The sequence below is a fragment of the Pteropus alecto genome, unplaced genomic scaffold (genome assembly GCF_000325575.1).
Source record: "Pteropus alecto unplaced genomic scaffold, ASM32557v1 scaffold75, whole genome shotgun sequence".
NCBI lineage: Eukaryota > Metazoa > Chordata > Mammalia > Chiroptera > Pteropodidae > Pteropus > Pteropus alecto.
The window spans coordinates 21,163,325-21,183,401 of record NW_006440638.1 but is presented as its reverse complement, the minus strand read 5'-3'; the positions used below and the strand labels follow the sequence as shown (position 1 = coordinate 21,183,401).

General features: G+C 36.1%; 2 protein-coding genes across 2 annotated transcripts in view; one reads left to right on the top strand and one right to left on the bottom strand.

Moving 5' to 3' along the window:
* Positions 1-5,997, bottom strand: part of DNAH12 (dynein axonemal heavy chain 12) — a 200,616-nt gene extending 194,619 nt beyond the window's left edge. The window contains 2 exon segments of the mRNA XM_025050737.1: positions 485-544; positions 5,886-5,997. Of these exon segments, the coding sequence (XP_024906505.1) occupies positions 485-544 (60 nt within the window). The 5' untranslated portion in view covers positions 5,886-5,997.
* A 315-nt stretch (positions 5,998-6,312) lies between these two features.
* PDE12 (phosphodiesterase 12) lies at positions 6,313-15,198 on the top strand. The gene is made up of 3 exons (XM_006917515.3): positions 6,313-7,748; positions 9,529-9,607; positions 10,116-15,198. The coding sequence occupies exons 1-3, from the start codon at positions 6,453-6,455 to the stop codon at positions 10,556-10,558; spliced, it is 1,818 nt and encodes a 605-aa protein (XP_006917577.1). The 5' UTR covers positions 6,313-6,452; the 3' UTR covers positions 10,559-15,198.
* Positions 15,199-20,077: the final 4,879 nt, after the last annotated feature.

Genomic DNA, 20,077 nt, shown 5'->3' with positions numbered 1-20,077 from the left:
CCGCTCACTTGTTATGAAAAGATAAAGCAGTCACTTTCACGTTAGGGCTTCAGTTTCTTCGAGGATGAAATTAAGGCACTAGATTAGATGCTCTCTAAATGCCTACAGTTTTAAAATTCTGGGTTGAAATTTTCCCTCAGATGCAAATCGCAACAACAAAAAAGTCCAGTTGTTGAGGTACAATCTCTCTCCCCCAAAATTAATTTAATATCATTGATATTTAAACATCGATATTATATGATAGTCTTGCCACCTTCCTAGGAAGTGAGACTATGATCAAGCAAAAATAGTCATACTGAACGCACAGGAAATCTAAAATGTCATGTAAATATTGAACAATTATCTTGATAGGAACTGCATTTGCCACGATACCCACAGAATTTGGAGATACCTGCCTTGCAAAAGGTATTTCAGCTGCCACCCAATTTGAGATTCCTGGTTTGGGAGAGACAGGTGAAGGGAAAAGCTGAGAACAAGTAAGTACCTGTTTTACACTACTTCCCAGCTGCGCAGATAAGAGGGAAATGTTCAGTGAGCTTCTCATCTGGAGAAAAGAAGAGGGAAAACGAGGGGTGAAACCTCCAGAATCCCACCGTATCCCGAGCTGGGCGGTCGCCTGCCGCGTAGATACTAAGTTGTCGCCATAGAAACTGTCACTGTCGCAGTTGAAGAGCGCAGTCGCAGTTGAAGAGACTGGGTAAAGGTTGCCTGGAGAGGCAGTTGCTGAGCTACGACGGATTAGGATTACCTATCACAACAATATTTCATTACTCAAATAAATGGTGGGTGGGCGAATGAAATTTTTTACTTAACTGCCTTTCTTTGGAAAGGGTCTAGAAAATCAGGCTCTTCAAATTGCAGAAAACTGCAAGACTGGAAATTTGGATCTGTTGGAAAATAGACTTATGTAAACGCTCTCAAAGGAGTTTCAAGTTTTCAAATGTCCCCATTGTGGCTTCCCTATAAATATTGTAATTGATCAGCAATATAACTTATCTTTTTTCTATAGATAGTATTTGTTTATACAGCACTTTTCCTTCAGGAAATCCTTGGCAAAAAAAAAGGTCATGTAAATTTGTATGCAAATTTTATGAGTAAAAAGAGAACAGCAATCTATATCATACATCTTCTCTCAGTTATTTAATCAAACACTAATCTAGTACTGCTGTGAAGAGATTTTGCGGATGTAATTCAATTCCCTAATAAATCGATGTTAACCTAGGGAGATTACCTGGGTGTGCATGTGTCAATCAGTGTTAAGTCCTTTTAAAAAAAAAGGTTTAGGCATAACCTGAGTCAGACTCCAAACAGAAGCTAACTCTACAATTACTCTCCTCTCCGGATTTTCCCTGCCTGACAGTCTCCCCTACAGACCTTGGATTTACCTAATCAGCTCCCACAATTTCCTATGCCAATTCCTTGTAATAAGTTCACATATATACACATACATCCACATGGATACATATAGGGGGCATATATAATCTACTGGTTCTGCTTCCCTCATTAAGCCCTGACTAATACAATGCATATCTTTTAAAAACAGCTTTAAGTAGGCATAATTTACATTTTCTAAAATTCACCATTTTAAAGTATACAATTCAATGATTTTTAAGGAAATTTATATAGTTGTGCAACTATTACCAAGATCCAGTTCTAAAGCATTTCCACCACTGCAAAAATTCCCTTGGGGTCATATCCAGTCACTCCCACTCCTATCTACAGCTCAGGCAACCACTGATTTGCTTTTGGTCTCTACAGATCTATAATTTCTGAAAATTTCATATAAATGGAATATATATTATGTCGTCTTTTGTCTGGCTTCTTTCAATTAATGATAATGTGTTTGAGGTTCAACCATGTGTAGTACATAACAGTTCATTCTTTTTTATTGCTGATAGTCTTCCATTACAAATATATCACATTTGTTTTATCCATTTGCCAGTTGATGTACAGTTAGATTGCCTCCAGTTTGGGACTATTACAAATAATCCTCCCATAAACATGTATGAGTCTTTGGATTAATATATATTTTCATTTCTCATTGATAGAAACCTACAGTGGAATTGCTGGGTTGAATATAAGTCTTGTGTTTGACCTTTTAAGAAACTGTCAAACCGTTTTCCAAAATAACTAAAAGATTTTACACTTACATTCCTACCAATAAAGATTTTCTCCTACATCTCCTAGTTTTGGATTTTACTTTTAGATCTATGATCCATTTAATTCCTATATGTGGTGAGAGGTATGGATCCAAGTTCACTTTTTGCATAATTATATAAAATAAATTATATATTATGTTATATATATTTGCATCTATATATAACTGTTCCAGTACCATTTATTGAAAAGGTGTTCTTTTCTCCACTGAATTGCCTTTGTGTCTTTGCTGAAAAAAGTCAATTGACCATTATGTAAAGGTTTATTTCTGTACACTCAACTCTATTCCATTAATCTGCATGTTTAACTTTATACAATCCACACTGTCTGGATTACTGTAGCTTTAGTGAGAATGCTATAGTTTTAAAATTGTGTAGTGTTAGTGCTCCAACTTTGTTCTTTTATAAAAAGAAGTAATTTTGATTATTGTAGGTCTTTTGCATTTCCATATAAATTTTAGGATCAGTTTAACAATTTCTGCAAAAGAGGTAACTGAGATTTTAATAAATCTTTTACTTTGAAGGAAAGGAAAAAATGTGACTATCTAAACGTGTTTAATTTGAAGATTAAAATCTTTCCTTAAAAGCACTATTTCTGAGTCCAAGAGTTAGAAATATTATTTATGACAGCAGATAATCTTAAAACCTTGATAATTTATAAGCACTTATGGATGTAACACCAAAATGTGATTCTTTAATACTACACAAAAAGTTTCATCTACTTAATAGAAATGTCGAAGGTGCTAAGAGAATTTATTAAGCTAATTTAGTATGCTAATACCATGTATTGTTCATTTCTAAATTGAAAATGGGATTACAGGGAAAATAATATATGCTTAAGAGTTCTTCATGGAGCAAAAGTGATAGATTTTATCTAGGTTCTTTGAATTTCTTCAAACTAATTTTTTGATTTCTGTTATATTAACATTAGTTACACTTTATTAAATGATATAGCTATATCATATTATAGATACTATGCTGGATAGCAATCTAACAGCATATATAATCATAAACTATAATGTAATCATTATAAACTACAGTGAATATATTAAAATATAAGAAACAAATAGCACTGCTGGTGAGAATGTAAACTAGAACAGCCAATATGGAAAACAGCACAGTTTCCTCAAATGTTAAAAACAGAACTTCTCGGTAAACACACAATGCAATATATATATGCCTTACTGTTGAATTATATACCTGAAACTTACTGGATTTCATTAACCAATGTCATCATAATAAAAAAATAATAATAATAATAAAAAGAAAAAAGAAATTTAACTTTTATAACTGTAAAAAAAAAAAAATAGAACTATCATATGATCCAGCAGTTGTACATTGGGGTATATATCCAAAGGAAATGAAACCATTATCTCAAAAAGATATCTGTACTCCCATGTTCACTGCAGCATTATTTATAATAGCCAAGACACGGAAGTAACGTAAGTGTAAGTATCCACTGATGGATAAAGACAATGCAAAACATATATAGATATATAGAGATATAATAAAATATTATTCAGACATAAAAAAGGAAATCTCGCCATTTATGACAACATGGATGGGCCTTGAGGGCATTATGCTAAGAGAAATAAGTCAGACAAAAACAAATACTGTATGATCTCACATGTGGAATCTAAAAAAAACCGAATTCATAGATACAGATAACAGATTGGTGGGTATCAGAGGCAGAAGGTGGGACGGTTAAGGGGTTGAAGGAAATGAGTGAAGGTGGTCAAAAAGTAAAAACTTCCAGTTATCAGATAAATTATTTCCAGGATATAATGTATAACATGGCAGCAATAGTTAATAATACTATATATATATTTAAAAGTTGCTGAGAGTAGATCTTAATGTTCTAATCACAAGAAAAACATTTGTAAATATGTGAGGCAATGGATGTTAACTAAGCTTATTGTGGTAATCATATGGCAATATATACATATATGAAATCATTATGTTGTATACCTTGGACTAATACAATGTTATATGTCAACTGTATCTCAATAAAATGAATTTTTTTATTTTAAAAATACAAATAAATAGAAGAGAATGGTCTCTTAAATAAAAAGCAAATGGAAATATTAAATTTTGAATATTATAAGATTACTCTGAAGTGATATCACCAGGGACTACTCAAAATTTGTGCTATCACTCAAAACTACAGTATCATATTGACCTTAAAGAGAGGTATGTTAATAATTTATGCTGTTAACTGACAATGTTATTAACCAAAGTGAAAGTAACCACAAGAAACTAGTCTTCACACGATAATCTTCGCAGCCATATGTTTAAGGAAAAAGAATAACTCCATCAAACCTAACTTTTGATTAGTGAAAAGTTAGCTTGTGTTTCTTGATATAGATGGAGAATGGATGAATAAAATGATTTCTATCAGCTGCTTCTCCTTTTGGTATCAGAAAAAGCATAGTATTGGTTCAGTCTTCCAATCTCAATTTTTAATTATATAATTATAATGTATATAATTTATGTAATTATGCTATAATTTAGCCTCATAAAAATGTAGCTTCAAACAAACTATTATGTATTATTTTGAGTTCAAATTAAACTTTCTATGGGAAGATGTGGCATTTTCAGAACACTTTCACTCAGACACTTGCTCTTGAAAGAATTGACAAAAGATAGTAAAATGAGGAAGATGCTGAACCATGGGTATATTACATTCCTATTTTGTGTAAAAAAGTAGGAGTAAGAGCATATATTCATAATTGTTTATGTATAGGAGTCGAGGGCGGACGTATTTCTTTCACAATGGGTATGTTTTACTCTCTCAAAAAATATCAAAATAAACAACTAAAAGAAAGAAGTATGACACTTTAAGGCATCTATCTCAAAACCATGATTAAGAGCCTGCTACAGGGTTAGATTAGATCAGTTTGCTTGAAGGAAAGTCACTTTTTCTAATAGGACTTTTGTTTACATAGTCTGATTTAAGATTGAGTTCTGCAAAGTCACAGAAAGGAAAATTGGGGGGATAAGAAAAATGCCATTTTAAAATTCATACTGCTGAATGTGGGTACTATGGAGTACTGAGATTTATTTTTGTCTTTCCTTAGGTCATTTAGTTGATATGACTTTTATCCCCATACTGTAAGCCGTGGAGGATATATACATACATATATGTATATATATCATCGGCATCCAGTCACCTGTCAAATGCTTGCTGGGTAGGGACAGGGAGGGCAGGAATAGAAATTTCATATGACTGCAAAATTCACCCTCCTTTTAGAACACAGTTAAAAAAGCTTATTTTCCTCATCGTAAGCCAAGGGAAAAGGTATGGCTTATTATTAAATACCCACTATAGTTATAGACTATGGTAAAGTGTATACAAACAGATCCTTTGTCAAGAAGAGACTTTTCAATTTGTTCTTTGAACTTTCAAGGTTTTTCTTCAGTAATTACAGAATATTAAATTATATTAAACATAATGTTTCTTGAAATAATTTCTTCATTTGACTTTCGATGAAACTACACTTATTTCTTCCTACTCGCTGGCTATTCTCAGTCTCTTGTCATTCATTCAGCAATGCTGTGTGACCTGGAACAAGTAACTTAATCTCTTGGGCCTCACATCAGTAAAGGACGTTTTTGACAGTCATCGCTCACTAAACAGGAGTTACTGTATATTGCCCGTTGTTATTAACTACCACAAAAGCTCAGCTCCGCACGTCGGCGCTTGCTCCGCCTGAGGCGAACCCACCACACCTCGGAAAAGGGCTAGCAGCGTCGGGAATGCTGTGGACAGGAGTTGAGAAACGTTTTCCACTCCCGAAGCCAGGCTGGCAATACAGGTAGAGTTACCGACGCTCTCGTGCAGCTCAGCCCCAAACACTGCGAGAACGGTGCAGGAAGTTACAGCCCCAGCAAGGCACCCGCCTCCTCCAGGGAAGCGGAACCCGTGACACCACCCAGCCACTTCCGGCTTGGCGCACCTTCCCTTTTATCCTCTAACTGCACTTTCGATAACGACATGCAGCCTAATAGTTCCCTCAGGCAGCTCTATATTTTCTTAATTTTCCCCTCTTTATGACTCCCGTTGAAGACGAAAATTAAGATGGGAGCTACTAGAAACAGACGTGGCTATGGAAAAAAGGAGCAGCTGCGCGGACTTGGCGAAAGTGCATGGCGGGAGCACCTGCACCCTCTCCTCGCGGGCCGGAAGTTTAGGGACTGAATGGGTCCCGGAGCCGGCGGCTGCTGCTCCTCTGTTTCCACCTGAGACTTAGCGGCAATTCGGCCGCCTGTCTTGTCAGCCGCTGGGGCACCAGGTTCATGTGGAGGCTCCCAGGCGCCCGTGCCGCGCTTCGTGGGGTCCGCGCGGCCGTCGAGCGGCACAGTCGGGCTGAGGCTACGACTGAGACCGTGGCGGGCGCGATGGAGCGTGCTGTAGTGCGATGTGTGCCCTCGGAGCCTAAACTAAGCCTGTCGTTCGCGCTGGCGGACGGCAGCCATAAGAACATGCAGCGTGACCAGAGCGAGCCGCTGGGTCGGGCCCTCAGCCGGATCGCCACCAACGCCCTCAAAGGCCACGCTAAGGCGGCTGCCGCCAAGAAGAGCCGGAAGAACCGGCCAAACGTGGCCTGTGCGGGGCCCGGGCCGGAGCCGGCTGCGGCCTGCGAGCCCGTGGTGAAGCTGTACTACCGGGAGGAAGCAGTGGCTGAAGACGTGCTCAATGTAGACGCGTGGCAGGACGGCGCGGTCTTGCAGATCGGCGATGTCAAGTACAAAGTGGAGCGCAACCCGCCCGCCTTCACTGAGCTGCAGTTGCCACGCTACATCATGGCCGGCTTTCCGGTGTGCCCCAAACTCAGCCTCGAATTTGGGGATCCCTCCGGCTCCCTGTTCCGCTGGTACAAGGAAGCCAAACCGGGATCGGCACAGCCTGATGGCGGGGGCCCCTCGTCATTGTCTCGCTCTTCTCCCTCTCCTAGTTGGACGGAAACGGGTGTGGACGAGCGCGTCTACACCCCGTCCAATGCTGACATCGGGCTACGGCTCAAGCTGCATTGCACCCCAGGCAATGGGCAGCGCTTTGGGCCCAGTCGGGAGTTGGAAAGTGTGTGTCTAGTGGAGGCCGGGCCGGGCACTTGCACCTTTGATCACCGACATCTCTACACCAAGAAAGTGACGGAAGATGCTCTCATCCGCACCGTCTCCTACAACATACTGGCTGACACGTACGCCCAAACTGAGTTCTCGCGGACCATCCTGTACCCTTACTGTGCCCCTTACGCCCTGGAGCTCGACTACCGCCAAAATCTTATACAGAAAGAACTCACCGGCTACAACGCCGACCTCATCTGTTTGCAGGAGGTTGACCGCAACGTGTTTACAGACAGCTTGGTGCCGGCCCTTGAGGCCTTTGGGCTGGAGGGCGTGTTTCGAATCAAGCAGCAGGAAGGCCTGGCCACTTTTTACCGAAAGTCCAAGTTCAGCCTTCTTAGCCAGCATGATATTTCTTTCCATGAAGCTCTGGAGTCTGACCCACTTCACAAAGAACTGCTGGAGAAAGTAGTTTTGTACCCATCGGCGCAGGAGAGGGTGTTCCAGAGATCTTCTGTCCTTCAGGTAAAGTAATTCCGCCACGCCAGTCTCTTTACACATTCGTCCATTTTTTTAGGGCCCTGGAAAGGGATGGTGGTAGAGCTGCTTATAATTGAGATGAAACAACAATACAGATTTTACTGCAAGGTTTGCTCTTGTATCTTCAGCACAAAGGTTAGCTTTCATTCATTGGGTAGATACTGATTGAGCACGCTGCAGGTTGCCTTGAACAAGACAAATAGAGTCTTTTATCAGTGCTTACAATCTAGTGGGAGACACATGCTAAAAACAAGAATGATAGTAATAGCTAATATTTTCTTATTACTCGCCAAGCACTGTTCTAACGCATTCTAAAGTACTTAAAATTTAAGTGACATGCTCCATAAATTTTAGCTATTTTAATTTTGGGCTTATAGTAATCTTGCTATTCCCATTATTTAGATGTTATTCTTCCCATTTTATAAATGAGGAAGTGGTCAAGTTTATTTATCCAAGTTCACACAAGTGTGGAGCCAAGATTCTTACAGTTAGTTATATATTCCATTATCACTGGGCAGGGTATTAACTGCTACTTAGCCTAAGCTGTCTTAAGCTATCTTAATTTTTCATGACATGTTCATTTTGTGTTTGTTCAGAGTTTTAGGTAATTGATTTTGTTCACAGTAAGAAGAGTAGCTACCATTTTGAGCACCTATTGTGTTTCATGCACCTTCATGTAAGCTCATTTAATTGAAACCACACCATAGTCCCCCTTGCGGGGTTGGGGGGGAGGAGATTATAATTATTCTTTTTTATCAATGACAAAGTTGGTTTAGAAAAAAAGTGTCTCTCTTCAGGTCACAGTGCTGTAAATGGTAGAGTGGGTATTCAAACCTAAGTCTGCCTCACTCCAAAGCCTGTGCTTATCCACTTAAAAACACTATCTCCAATCTTAGTGTTATTATCTAAAATGTATTCTTTTTATACCACCTGTATATGTTGGACTATTATTAAACATGTTTCAGTGAGTCCTATTCACATATACATGAATAGTCCCCCTTAGTGGTTTCATGGATTTCCCTGGTTTCAGTTACCTGTGCTCAGAAAATACTTAATGAAAATTTTCAGAAATAAGCAATGCATACATTTTAAATTGCCTGCTGTTTTGAGTAGCATGAATGGAACCTTGAGCCTTGCTCTGTCCAGCTCTGTACGTGAACCACTCCTTTGTCCATCTTACCCATTCAAGTTACCCTAACTGTCCTATTAGTCACTTGGTAGCTGTCTTGGGCATCAGATGAACTGTCACGGTATCGCAGTGCTTGTATTCAAGTAACCCTTAGAACCTGATGCTGTGTCATAATGCCTATGTCTTTGACTCACTTCATTTCATTACGTAGGCATTGTATCATCTCATATCACAAGAAGGGTGAATACAGTACAATAAGATTTTGAGAGACCACATTCACATAATTTTTATTATATTTTACATATTGTTATAATCTGTTTTATTGCTAATCTCTTACTGTGCCTAATTTGTAAATTAAACTTTATCATAGAAAAAGCATAGTATATATAGGGTTTGGTACTGTCTGCAGTTTCAGGCATCCACTGGAGGTCTTGGAACATATCCCCAATGGATAAGGGGGCACTACTGTATTTGAAAACTCTTGATAATTAAAGTTAAATTTAATAATTGTGATATTTCATTAGTATGAGAAGGATATAGAGTAAAATGTTAGTTCATCATATAGTCTTAGATAAAAAAATATTCAGAAGATTGACAGATAGCAACTGAAGTCTTGGCACTTTCTGTTCGTTTTAGGTTTCTGTTCTTCAGTCTACAAAGGACTCTTCTAAAAAGATATGTGTTGCTAATACTCATCTCTACTGGCATCCCAAAGGTAGGTTTTACTGATTTTCATAAGTGACTTAAACATTGGTAACTCAAGGTCAGTAAAGCTGTTTTACAAAAATATATTTTTTTCTTTAAGTTTTATTGACATATAATTGACATATAGCACTATATAAGTTTAAGGTATATAACATAACATGACTTGACTTACATATATTGTGAAACAATTACCACAACAAGCTTAGTTAACATCCAATACCTCATATAGATACAAAAAGATTTTTCTTTCTTGTGATGAGAACTTTCAGAATTTACCCTCTTAGCAACTTTCTAATATACCATACAGGTGTGTTAACTGTGGTCATCATGTATGTTACGTCCCTAGGACTTATAACTGGAAGCTTTATATCTTTTGGTCACCTTCATCCAATCTCCCACCACACACACACAAATATATATCTTGCATGTTACCTAGATACTGAAGTTTGTGCATTATTTTTTTTAACTTAAAGGCAATTTGAAAAAGTACTTACATTCATGTTTTTTTATATTTATAGGTGGATACATTCGTCTCATTCAAATGGCAGTAGCCCTGACTCACATTAGACATATCTCATGTGATCTGTATCCTGGCATACCAGTTATATTTTGTGGGGACTTTAATAGTACCCCATCAACAGGAATGTATCATTTTGTCATCAATGGCAACATTCCAGAGGATCATGAAGACTGGGCTTCCAATGGGGAAGAGGAACGATGCAACATGTCTCTTACCCATTTCTTGAAACTGAAAAGTGCTTGTGGTGAACCTGCTTACACAAATTATGTTGGTGGCTTTCATGGATGTCTGGATTACATTTTCATTGACTTAAATGCTTTAGAGGTTGAACAGGTGATTCCATTACCTAGTCATGAAGAAGTTACCACCCACCAGGCCTTACCTAGTGTTTCCCATCCCTCTGATCACATAGCACTTGTATGTGATTTAAAATGGAAATAGAGTTTTCTTTAATGGAATTTAAGTCTGCTTTAGTAGGAGATTTAACACAAAGTTTATGTGTAACCTTCAAAGAGGAAAACGAGACACTAAGGTACAGTGTTCTTATGCTACTAGTTATGTTCCAGTGTCTTCATTACATGACTGTTCATAATCTTTGCATAATATAGTTTCCCTACCCTTTTTTGTCTTACACTTGGAGGAAAAACAGACATATTTATGACTGGCAGGAAGAACATTGAATTATTGTGTACATTTGATAAGTACTTTTTTTTAGCTAGTAATTACGAGTTTTGTAAAAAACCATTTGAATGATGCTATAATTTTTCTGTCATAACATATGTCAGATGGAATCATGTTTATATAATTATAGAAAAAATGCATTCAAGTTAAGGTGAGAGGCCTAAGTTCTGACACATGGAAGAAATAACATTAAGGTCTACCTCTACCTCAGTTTGGTTAGCAATTTAATACAATTTCAGAGCTTTAACAGAAGATTAAAATATACCATCATCAATTGTTATTGCTTCTCATCTTTCATTTTTGAATTAACATATTTTCATTCTCTTATTTTTAGTGTTTTAGTTTTTAATGTATGGTACAAATGGACATATTTATATTCTCTTTCTTAAGATGCAAGCACAATTTAGTATTCAAAGTGAAGAGCAACAAAGTCAACCCTATCCCATTGTCTTTAATAACTCTTGCTCATGAAAAATGTTCATAAATCAACAGGGTATTTGACCATGTGATATTAAAGAATACAGCACAATACATTACTTTGTGAGAAATTGCCTACTGATGTGGGCTTTAAATTTTGGATGAACTATTGAGCATTTCTATGCTAGAATATTTTGAAATTGTTGGTTTTTACAAATAGGAGAAAGGAGTAGGGCGGCTTTTGAGCACCTAAAACTATTCCTTTTATAGATTTGAACATTATAGTTTGAGTTACAGGGGAACATTGTATATATAATTTATATACTGTAAAAAATTAATATAAAGCCAAACTTTTTAAAATTAGAAATTACAGTTTTACTGATTACTGTCTAGCCTAGAGTGGTAATCGAGCATTTCTCAGTCAGTTATTACCATAACTAATTTGTAAAATGCTTTAGCTGTTTGCTTTTTTGATGTTCAGGATAACTGTTATCTCATTTCTGCATTTAATTTCTAGCTTATAGATATTAAAAGCCCACCAACTTCAAGAGCTGATTTTCCAGTCATGAGAGCTTTTGTTCCAAATTATTTCATCTCTAAACCCAACAGCATAAGAATGTTCCCCTTTTGGTAAAGTAGCCTGTACTTTCATACCCTGCTCACTATCCAATCAATATATTGTTAACTTTTAGTTTAGTAAGCTTGAGAATGTCAGAGGGTTTTACCTGCACTTCACATTGAACTTTGAAGTACTTAAAAGTACTTGAAGGGAAAAATTAAGGTGGCAGTTTCTTGGAATCTTGTTTAGAAAAAGCTATAAATGAAAAATTGATGCTACCAAATTGTGCTTTCGTAAATAACATTTCTGAGAGCATTTTAACATAAGTTTACAAATACATAAATAATATATTAAAGGCAGAATCTGTTTTGCAAAATGTGCTCTTCTTTTAAAACTTGGTTTTGGTCTGCTTTAAAACAAACATGTTGACAGAACTCTTAAAATAACTTGAGAGAAAACAGCTTCAAAGCAAAAAGTTGAAAAACAAAAGAAAAATGGTAACATGACATACTCATGCCCATGAGAAAAATATATAAGTCCTATGTTAATAACATGGCTAGCTAAATTGAACTCTGTTCAGAAAACTTTAAGCACTTATCAAACATTCCACATCCAGAATCTTTAAATTTGATATTTGCTGACGAAACAATGTGATCAGATCGTATATAGGCATTTCAGAATATTAAAATATAGAATATTATGAAGTGCCATATACTCTGGTTAAATCTTAAGTATACAGATGTTAGTATATAGGAGTCCAAAGGTAGGGAACACTAAGGAAACAATAAATAGCATACAAAAATTTCCTTGTATTCACGAGTTAGAATAAAGCATTATTCAGAAACGTTTAAGTGTTTAAAGCCATCTTTGTGACTGAATTTTTCAATTACATTTGGATTTTTAGTACATTTAATTTTAATGTGAAAAGTCCTATGGTAAACCACATTTTATGTCACAAATTCTTGCTGTAGGAATTAACGTTCCAAAATTCTATAATGATTATAAATGACTAAGAATATTATAAAACATTATCCTGTTCTATGAACTCTTGCACAGTTGCCACTGTAGACATATACACTAGTTCATAATTTATTAACAGATCATTTCAGGCTGTAATGTTCTTTAAAATTCTGAATACTAAAATCGGTTGTTCCAAAATTCCAAGAATTTCACTGAGTGATAACTTTTCTGAGAGGCCAAGGCCTGATATAATGTGATAGTATTGGTCTGGAGGTAGTCCTCTGAGGAACATAATAGAGGGAGAGGGGGTCCAAAGAACACTACTGTGGTAAGATCTCTCTGGTGGAAACTGACAGCTATAGGCCGCCTATTCTCCAGCTATGAAAAACAAGAGGTTCTCTTCAAAATGGTTTGAGACAAAACCAAAATCCAAATTAATGAGAGGTAATAGTTTGCTCTGCTAGTTTATCACAAGATTCACATGACAATTCAATAAGGAAAATCTTTCAAAAATTATAGTCAACACTAATTTTCTGAACATTTAAATGTCTTGAAATTTTTAATATTTTGTTAATATAGTACTAGAAGGAAATGTTATCTAGATTTAATTTTGGGAGAGGAAACACCTTTAAGAGCTTTAACTGATGTGGGTAATATCCCACTTCTGTGGTCCCACTTAATGAGAAAGTCCATGCTTTAACTTATTGAATGTATTAGTTGTATTAATTTGGGTGATTTTTACAGCACTAACTTTAGAATAACTACATTCTGAGATGGCAATACCAAAGCATTTTTTAAATTGAAATTCACATAAAACCATTTATAAGTGTAATTCCATTGCATTTAGTACATTCACAATGTGGAGCAACCATCATCTCTAGTTTCAAAACATTTTCATCACCCGAAAAGGAAAACCCCTTACCCATTAAGCAGTCTTTTCCTATTCCCTCCTCCCCTCCAACTCCCAGGCAACTACTAATCTGCTTTCTGCCTCAATGGATTTCCCAATTATGGATATTTCATATAAATGGAATTATATGTGATCTTTTATGTCTGACTTCTTTCACTTAGCACAATGTTTTTAAAAGGTTTATCCATGTATATGTACTTCACTCCTTTGTATGGGTGAATAATAGTCTATTGTATGGTTATACCACATTTTAATTATACAAATGGACATTTGGGTTGTTCCCACCTTTTGACTATTATGAATAATGCTGCTATGAACATTTGTGTACAAGTTTTGTTTGAACACCTGTTTTCAATTCTTTTGGTTATATACCTAAGAGTGGATTGCTAGGCCATATGGTAATTGACTTTTTGAGAAACTGCCAAAATGTTACCACAAAAGTGGCCACATCGTTTTACATTCCCACCAGCAAGTTATGAGAGTTTCAATTTCTCCACATCCTCGCCAACTTATTTTACATTTTTTTATTTTAGGCATCAAAGTAGATATGAAGTGGAATCTCTACCAATGAATTTTAAAACTCGTTTAGTCTAAGCAATCATGTTGTTGCAGTCATGAACTAAATTATTCACAATGGATTATACAACCTATATATTTTCCAGAGAGCTCTTCTTCAGCAATTCCTACTTATTTTTACAAGCTCATTGCTTCTTTTTAATAGATTTGGGAAGAACGTTACAAAAATACCAAAGTCTGGAGTATAAATACAAATAATTAAAAACTTAGTATAACAAAAAAATAAAAGTCACTTTAAAAATATGAGTCCATTTCAGTGATTTCAGGGAATGAATTTGCTTACCAACGTTGGCTTCTAAATGGTTTAGCCATGTTACACTGTTACCACTTCCTAAATCCCAGTTTAGGTACACAGTAGTAGAGAGCAAGAATGTCTAAATACTAATTCCTAAGAAACAGATAGCTGTGGCTGAATGTACCTTACCAAATTCTAATGCATAATCATAAAAAAGACTAAACTACTTATTAAAAATCTTGTCTTGAAAATAACCTTAAATCCAAGGTAAGCTTAAAAAAAATCCATTAAGCTAATGATGTTAAAAATTATAATATGGAAAAAATATTTTTGCAAGTTGGCCATCTTCATAGTGTATTAAATTATATTGAAGCCAGGTGCTAAAATTAACATTTTATATATAAATGATCATCTTTAAATTGTAGACCTTCAAAATACTAAACCTTTTAGTTCAGTTGGCTGATGTCACCCTAAATATAACTAGCAACAACAGCTGGATTCATTCTAACTCTTAGCTTGTCAAAATCATGTTCATATTGTTAGGGTTTTTTACTCACAATTTTCAATTTTCTTCAGAAACTTCACTGAAAACAAACTGAATCACTTCCCATCTTCTCCATTTTGCACTGATTATGTCAAAGTGTTTATATAATGCAATCCATTTTGCCCAGTAACTCCACTTTAATGTTATCCTAGAGTTGCCGATGTACATCTTAACTGTATTAAAGTATTCCTAGTTTGCATTTTTACTGATTTCATCTCATTTGTGCTCTAAAATTGCAAATGGTTCAGTAAGGAACTGGTTGGACTTTATTTAGTTGGCTTTCTTATATTGGATGAACAATATACACTTTTCAAAGTATTGCATATCTTTTTTTTCCCTGTGGAGTAGTGTGAAGAAACATTTATCCAGGATACAATTATTTAGAAATACATTTATCCAGGATACAATTATTTAGAAATAAAGCTGGCCCTTCTTCAGAAAAGCTGAGTTAAGGATAGTGTTTTGGATAGCAAACCAAAGATTATTTCTGAAGCTGTAGAATTTTTAATTATTATAAATAATGTAATTACATTACTCCCCTCATGTTTATTACATACCTAAAAACATCCTGTATCCTGGCTTGTGTCCTTTTTCTTCTCCTAAATGGAAGAATCCCATGATGCTTTGGTTTTTCAATCTAAAAATTGATTTTTCCTCTTAAAGGTTCTTTGTCACTGCATCTCAATTGAATTGACAAGGTCTGGCCCCACAAAGAAACCCCATACTCATTAACAGTTACTCCCATTTCTCCTTCCCCTCAGCTCCTGGCAACCATTTACCTACTTTTTGTCTTATACATTTGCCTACTCTGGACATTTCATATAAATGGAATTATACAATTGTATAGTCTTTTTAAAGTGGCTCCTTTCACTTAGTGTGTTTTTAAGGTTCTTCCATGTTGTAGTTTGTATCAGTACTTCATTCTTTTTTATGATGAATAATATTCCATTGTATGGACATACCACATTTTATTTATCCATTGGTAGGTAGGCATTTGGATTGCTTCCACTTTTTGGCTCCTCTGAATAACGCTGTATATTTGCATACATGTTGAGTGGACATGTTTTCATTTCTCTTGGGCATATATTTAAAAGTAGAATTGCTGAACCATATAGAAAATGTTTAACCTTTTGAAGAACTGCCACACTGTTATCCTGAATAGTTGCACCATTTTTCATTCCCACCAGCAATCTTGAGGCTTCCAATTTCTCTACATCACCAATACTTATCATCTTTTTGATAACATCTATTCCTAGTGTGAAGTGGCACCTCACTGTGGTTTTGATTTGCATTTCCTTGATGGCTAATGATGTTCAGCATCTTTTTATGTGCTTATTGGCCATTTGTGTATCTTTGGAGCCCATTTTAAAAACTGAGTTGTCTTTGTTGAGCACCGCCCCCCTTCTGTTTTAAATAATCACCCCTCACCTCTTCGGGGCTATCCAAGAGGCAAATCTTACTCAATCTAAGCTTAATGCACCCTTAATTAGTTGAATGGCACTCAACCCAGCCTGGAAAAAAATCTACTGCCACCAAAGTACTAGTCAGTTCCTGAAACAGCTCCCTGCCTGCAGATGGCAGTGTTAAGCCCCACAACACCAACTGAGTACTTGGATGCCCAAAATAATTTAAAAGCATAGAAACATTCCTAAAAACATGGTGGAATGAGAGACATCCCCAGATCTTTCTTCTTGAAACAACAATAAGCTGAACATCTAACACTCAACAAAAAACACCCAAACTGCATACCAGCACCTCTGAGTGTGAGATCTGTGTATAAGAGCTACCACAGGTCAGAACCCTGGATGTTGGGTGGTGGACTGGGAGAAACAAAGAAGCTGCCTCTCGCAGCTGGAGCTCCCTGCATGAGGAGGAGTAGGGGAGAAGGTGCAGCGGGTTCGCTGAATAGCCCTGCCTGGGAGAGCTTTGAGCTCCATGCAGCCCATGGCAGGGCTCGGGGCTCAGGGCAAAAAGCAGAGAAATGGAGATGGCAGAGAAGCGGGAATGGCATTGAAACAACAGTTGATTGTTACCAGTCATGCCTGCATAAAGTGAGGCTGAGCCCAGAGGGCTCCTTGCCCCATATCTTCTGGAACAAACACCGTGGAGCCCAAGGGGAATCTGAGCAAATGCTACTGAAACTGTCGCTAACATTGAAAAGGACTGAGACTGAGGGTAGCGAGCGTGAATGAATATAAGAGAAAAAAAAGCATTATTAAGGCTTTATATAAAGCAAAGATCCGAGAGGCTTAGACGCCACTCACTGGAAATCAAAAGAAAAACAACTTTTTTGCAACAGGCTAGAGACTTTTATATAATAAATCTTCTTTCTGGGAAAAAAAAATACTTTCATTAATGCCCAGGCAGAGAAATAGTCCCTTAAACACCATTAATAACCAAGGTGACAAAAAGAAAGAAAGAAAGAGAAAAATCTCCAGAAAATAAGCTTAAAAACACAGAAATATGCGACTTAAATGACAGAGAATTCAGGATGGTACTTCTGAAAAAACTCAATGAGATCCAAAACAATTCATATCAACAATTTCAGGAACTGAAAAAACAACTAGATGAGCAGTTGTTCCTTTGGCAAGGAGATTAAAACCCTCAAAAAGAACCAAATAGAACTTCTGGAGATGAAGAACACACTTCAAGAGATGAAAAATGAAATATCAAGGTCGGGAAATAGAGTCAACAAAATGGAGGAAAGGATAAATGATATTGAAGACAGAAATCTAGAAATAAATCAGAAGGAGGAAGAGAGAAATCTAAAAATGAAAATAATGAAAGAGAAATACAAGAACTAGCTGATACCATCAGGAGAGGAAACATAATAAGAATGGGCATTCTCGAAGGGGAGGAAAAAGCAGGGATTAGAAAGCATTTTCAGACAAATAGTTGACGAGAATTTCCCAAATCTAAGGAATGAATTGGAGCTTGTAATTCAAGAAGTCAAAAGAACACCCAATTATCTCAACCCCAAAAGACACATTATATTAAAATTATCAAAAATCAATGACAAAGAATTCTCAGGGCAGCCAAGGAAAAGAAGACAGTAACCTATAAAGAAAAACCACCTAAGAATACTACACCACTAAAGAAACTACACCACCTAAGAATAATGTATCCAACAAAATTCTTCTTTAGATATGAATGAGGAATAAAGACCTTTACAGACATAGAAAAATTGAGGGAATTCTCCACTACAAGGCCTGTATTACAGGAAATACTGAAAGGGGTCAGCTCGCCTAAAACAAAATGACCAAAAAAAAAAAAAAAAAACACAACTAGGAGTAAGGCAACTAGCAGGCATGTAGAAGCAGAGGAGTGCAACTCTAAGAACAGGGCATTATAAGCTTAAACAATAAGAGATTTGCTATAGCAAGATAGTAATGAATGTTCAGCATACATAGGGACAAATTGAGACAACAATGACAGAAAAAGGGAGGATTCAAAGACCCAAATTCACAAAAGGGAATGGAGATAAGGCACATGCAGAAGAAAATGGACTGCTATATATACATAACTATCCTCTACTTGTTTGTAATGGTAACTACACACCAAAGATTTAGAACTGAGATATATAACATAAAACCAGAAGGACCAGAGGGAAAACCCACAAAACCCAACCCCCCCCAAAAAAACCCACATAAAACATACACAAAGACAAGGAAGCAATGGAAACACCGAGCTACCAGAAAGCAAAAGATAAACAAATAAAGCCTAAAATCACAGAATAAAAGAAATAATCCAAATTAGAGTAGAATTAAATGAAATTGAAAATGAAAAAAAAAAAAATAGAAAAAAATGAGTGCAACAGAGAGCTGGTTCTTTGAGAAGGTTAATAAAATTGACAAACCCCTGGCAAGACTCACTAAAGAAAAAAGAGAAAGGACACAAATAAACAAAATTAGGGGTGAAAGAGGAGCAATTACAACAGACACCACAGAAATAGAAAGGATTACACAAGAATAATACTATGAAAAAGTATATAATATCAAATATAATAACTTAGAAGAAGTGGGCCAGTACTTAGAAAGATATAACCTTCCTAGACAGACTCAGAACTGAAAAATCTAAATAGACTGATCAGCAGTATAGAAATTGAAATAATCATTAAAAACCTACCAAAAAGTAAAGTCCAAGACCAGATGGCTTTACCAGTGAATTCTACCTAACATTCAAAGAAGATTTAATACCTACTCTCCTCAAACTCTTTCAAAAAATCGAAGAAGAGGCCATACTTCCCAGCTCATTTTATGAAGCCAATATTACCCTGATACCAAAACCTGGTAAAGATAACAGAAAAAGAGAAAACTACAACCTCTCATGAATCCAGATGCAAAAATACTAAATAAGATACTAGTGAATCGAATACAGCAACGTATTAAAAAAATTATACACCATGATCAAGTGGACTTCATACCAGAGGCACAGGGATGGTTCAACATATGCAAATCAATTAATGTGATGCACCACATAAACAAATTAAAAAATAAGAATCATACAATCATATCAATAGACGCAGAAAAAGCCTTCAAGATTCAGCATCCAGCTTTGATCAAAACACTTAACAAAATTGGTATAGAAGGAAAGTACTTTAACATAATAAAGGCTATATATAACAAACCCTCAGCCAACATTATACTTAATAGTGAAAAACTAAAAACCTTCCCTCTAAGATCAGGAACAAGGCAAGGCTGTCCACTATCGCCGCTGTTATTCAGTATAACATTGGAGGTCCTAGTGAGTGCAATCAGGCAAGAGAAAGATATAAAAAGCATCCAAACAGGAAATAAAGAAGTCAAACTGTCACTATTTGCAGATGACATGATTCTCTATATAGAAAACCCTAAAGACTCCACAAGAACACTACTAGAAACAATAAGCAAACACAGTAAAGTTTCTGGATACAAAATCAACATTCAAAAATCCATAGCGTTCCTACACTCTAATAATGAAGCGTCAGAAAAAGAAGTGGAAAAAATATTTTTTTTTGCAATTGCAACAAAAAGAATAAAATACATAGGAATAAATTTAATGAAACATGTGAAGGACCTATATAATGAAAACTACAAGAC

What these genes read in the sequence shown, in the direction of transcription:
- PDE12 (XM_006917515.3), top strand. Translation starts at nt 6,453, where the DNA reads ATGTGGAGGCTCCCAGGCGCCCGTGCCGCGCTTCGTGGGGTCCGCGCG. An exon ending in AGAGATCTTCTGTCCTTCAG is followed by an intron (nt 7,749 to 9,528) that starts GTAAAGTAATTC and finishes TGTTCGTTTTAG; the next exon opens with GTTTCTGTTCTTCAGTCTAC. An exon ending in TCTCTACTGGCATCCCAAAG is followed by an intron (nt 9,608 to 10,115) that starts GTAGGTTTTACT and finishes TTATATTTATAG; the next exon opens with GTGGATACATTCGTCTCATT.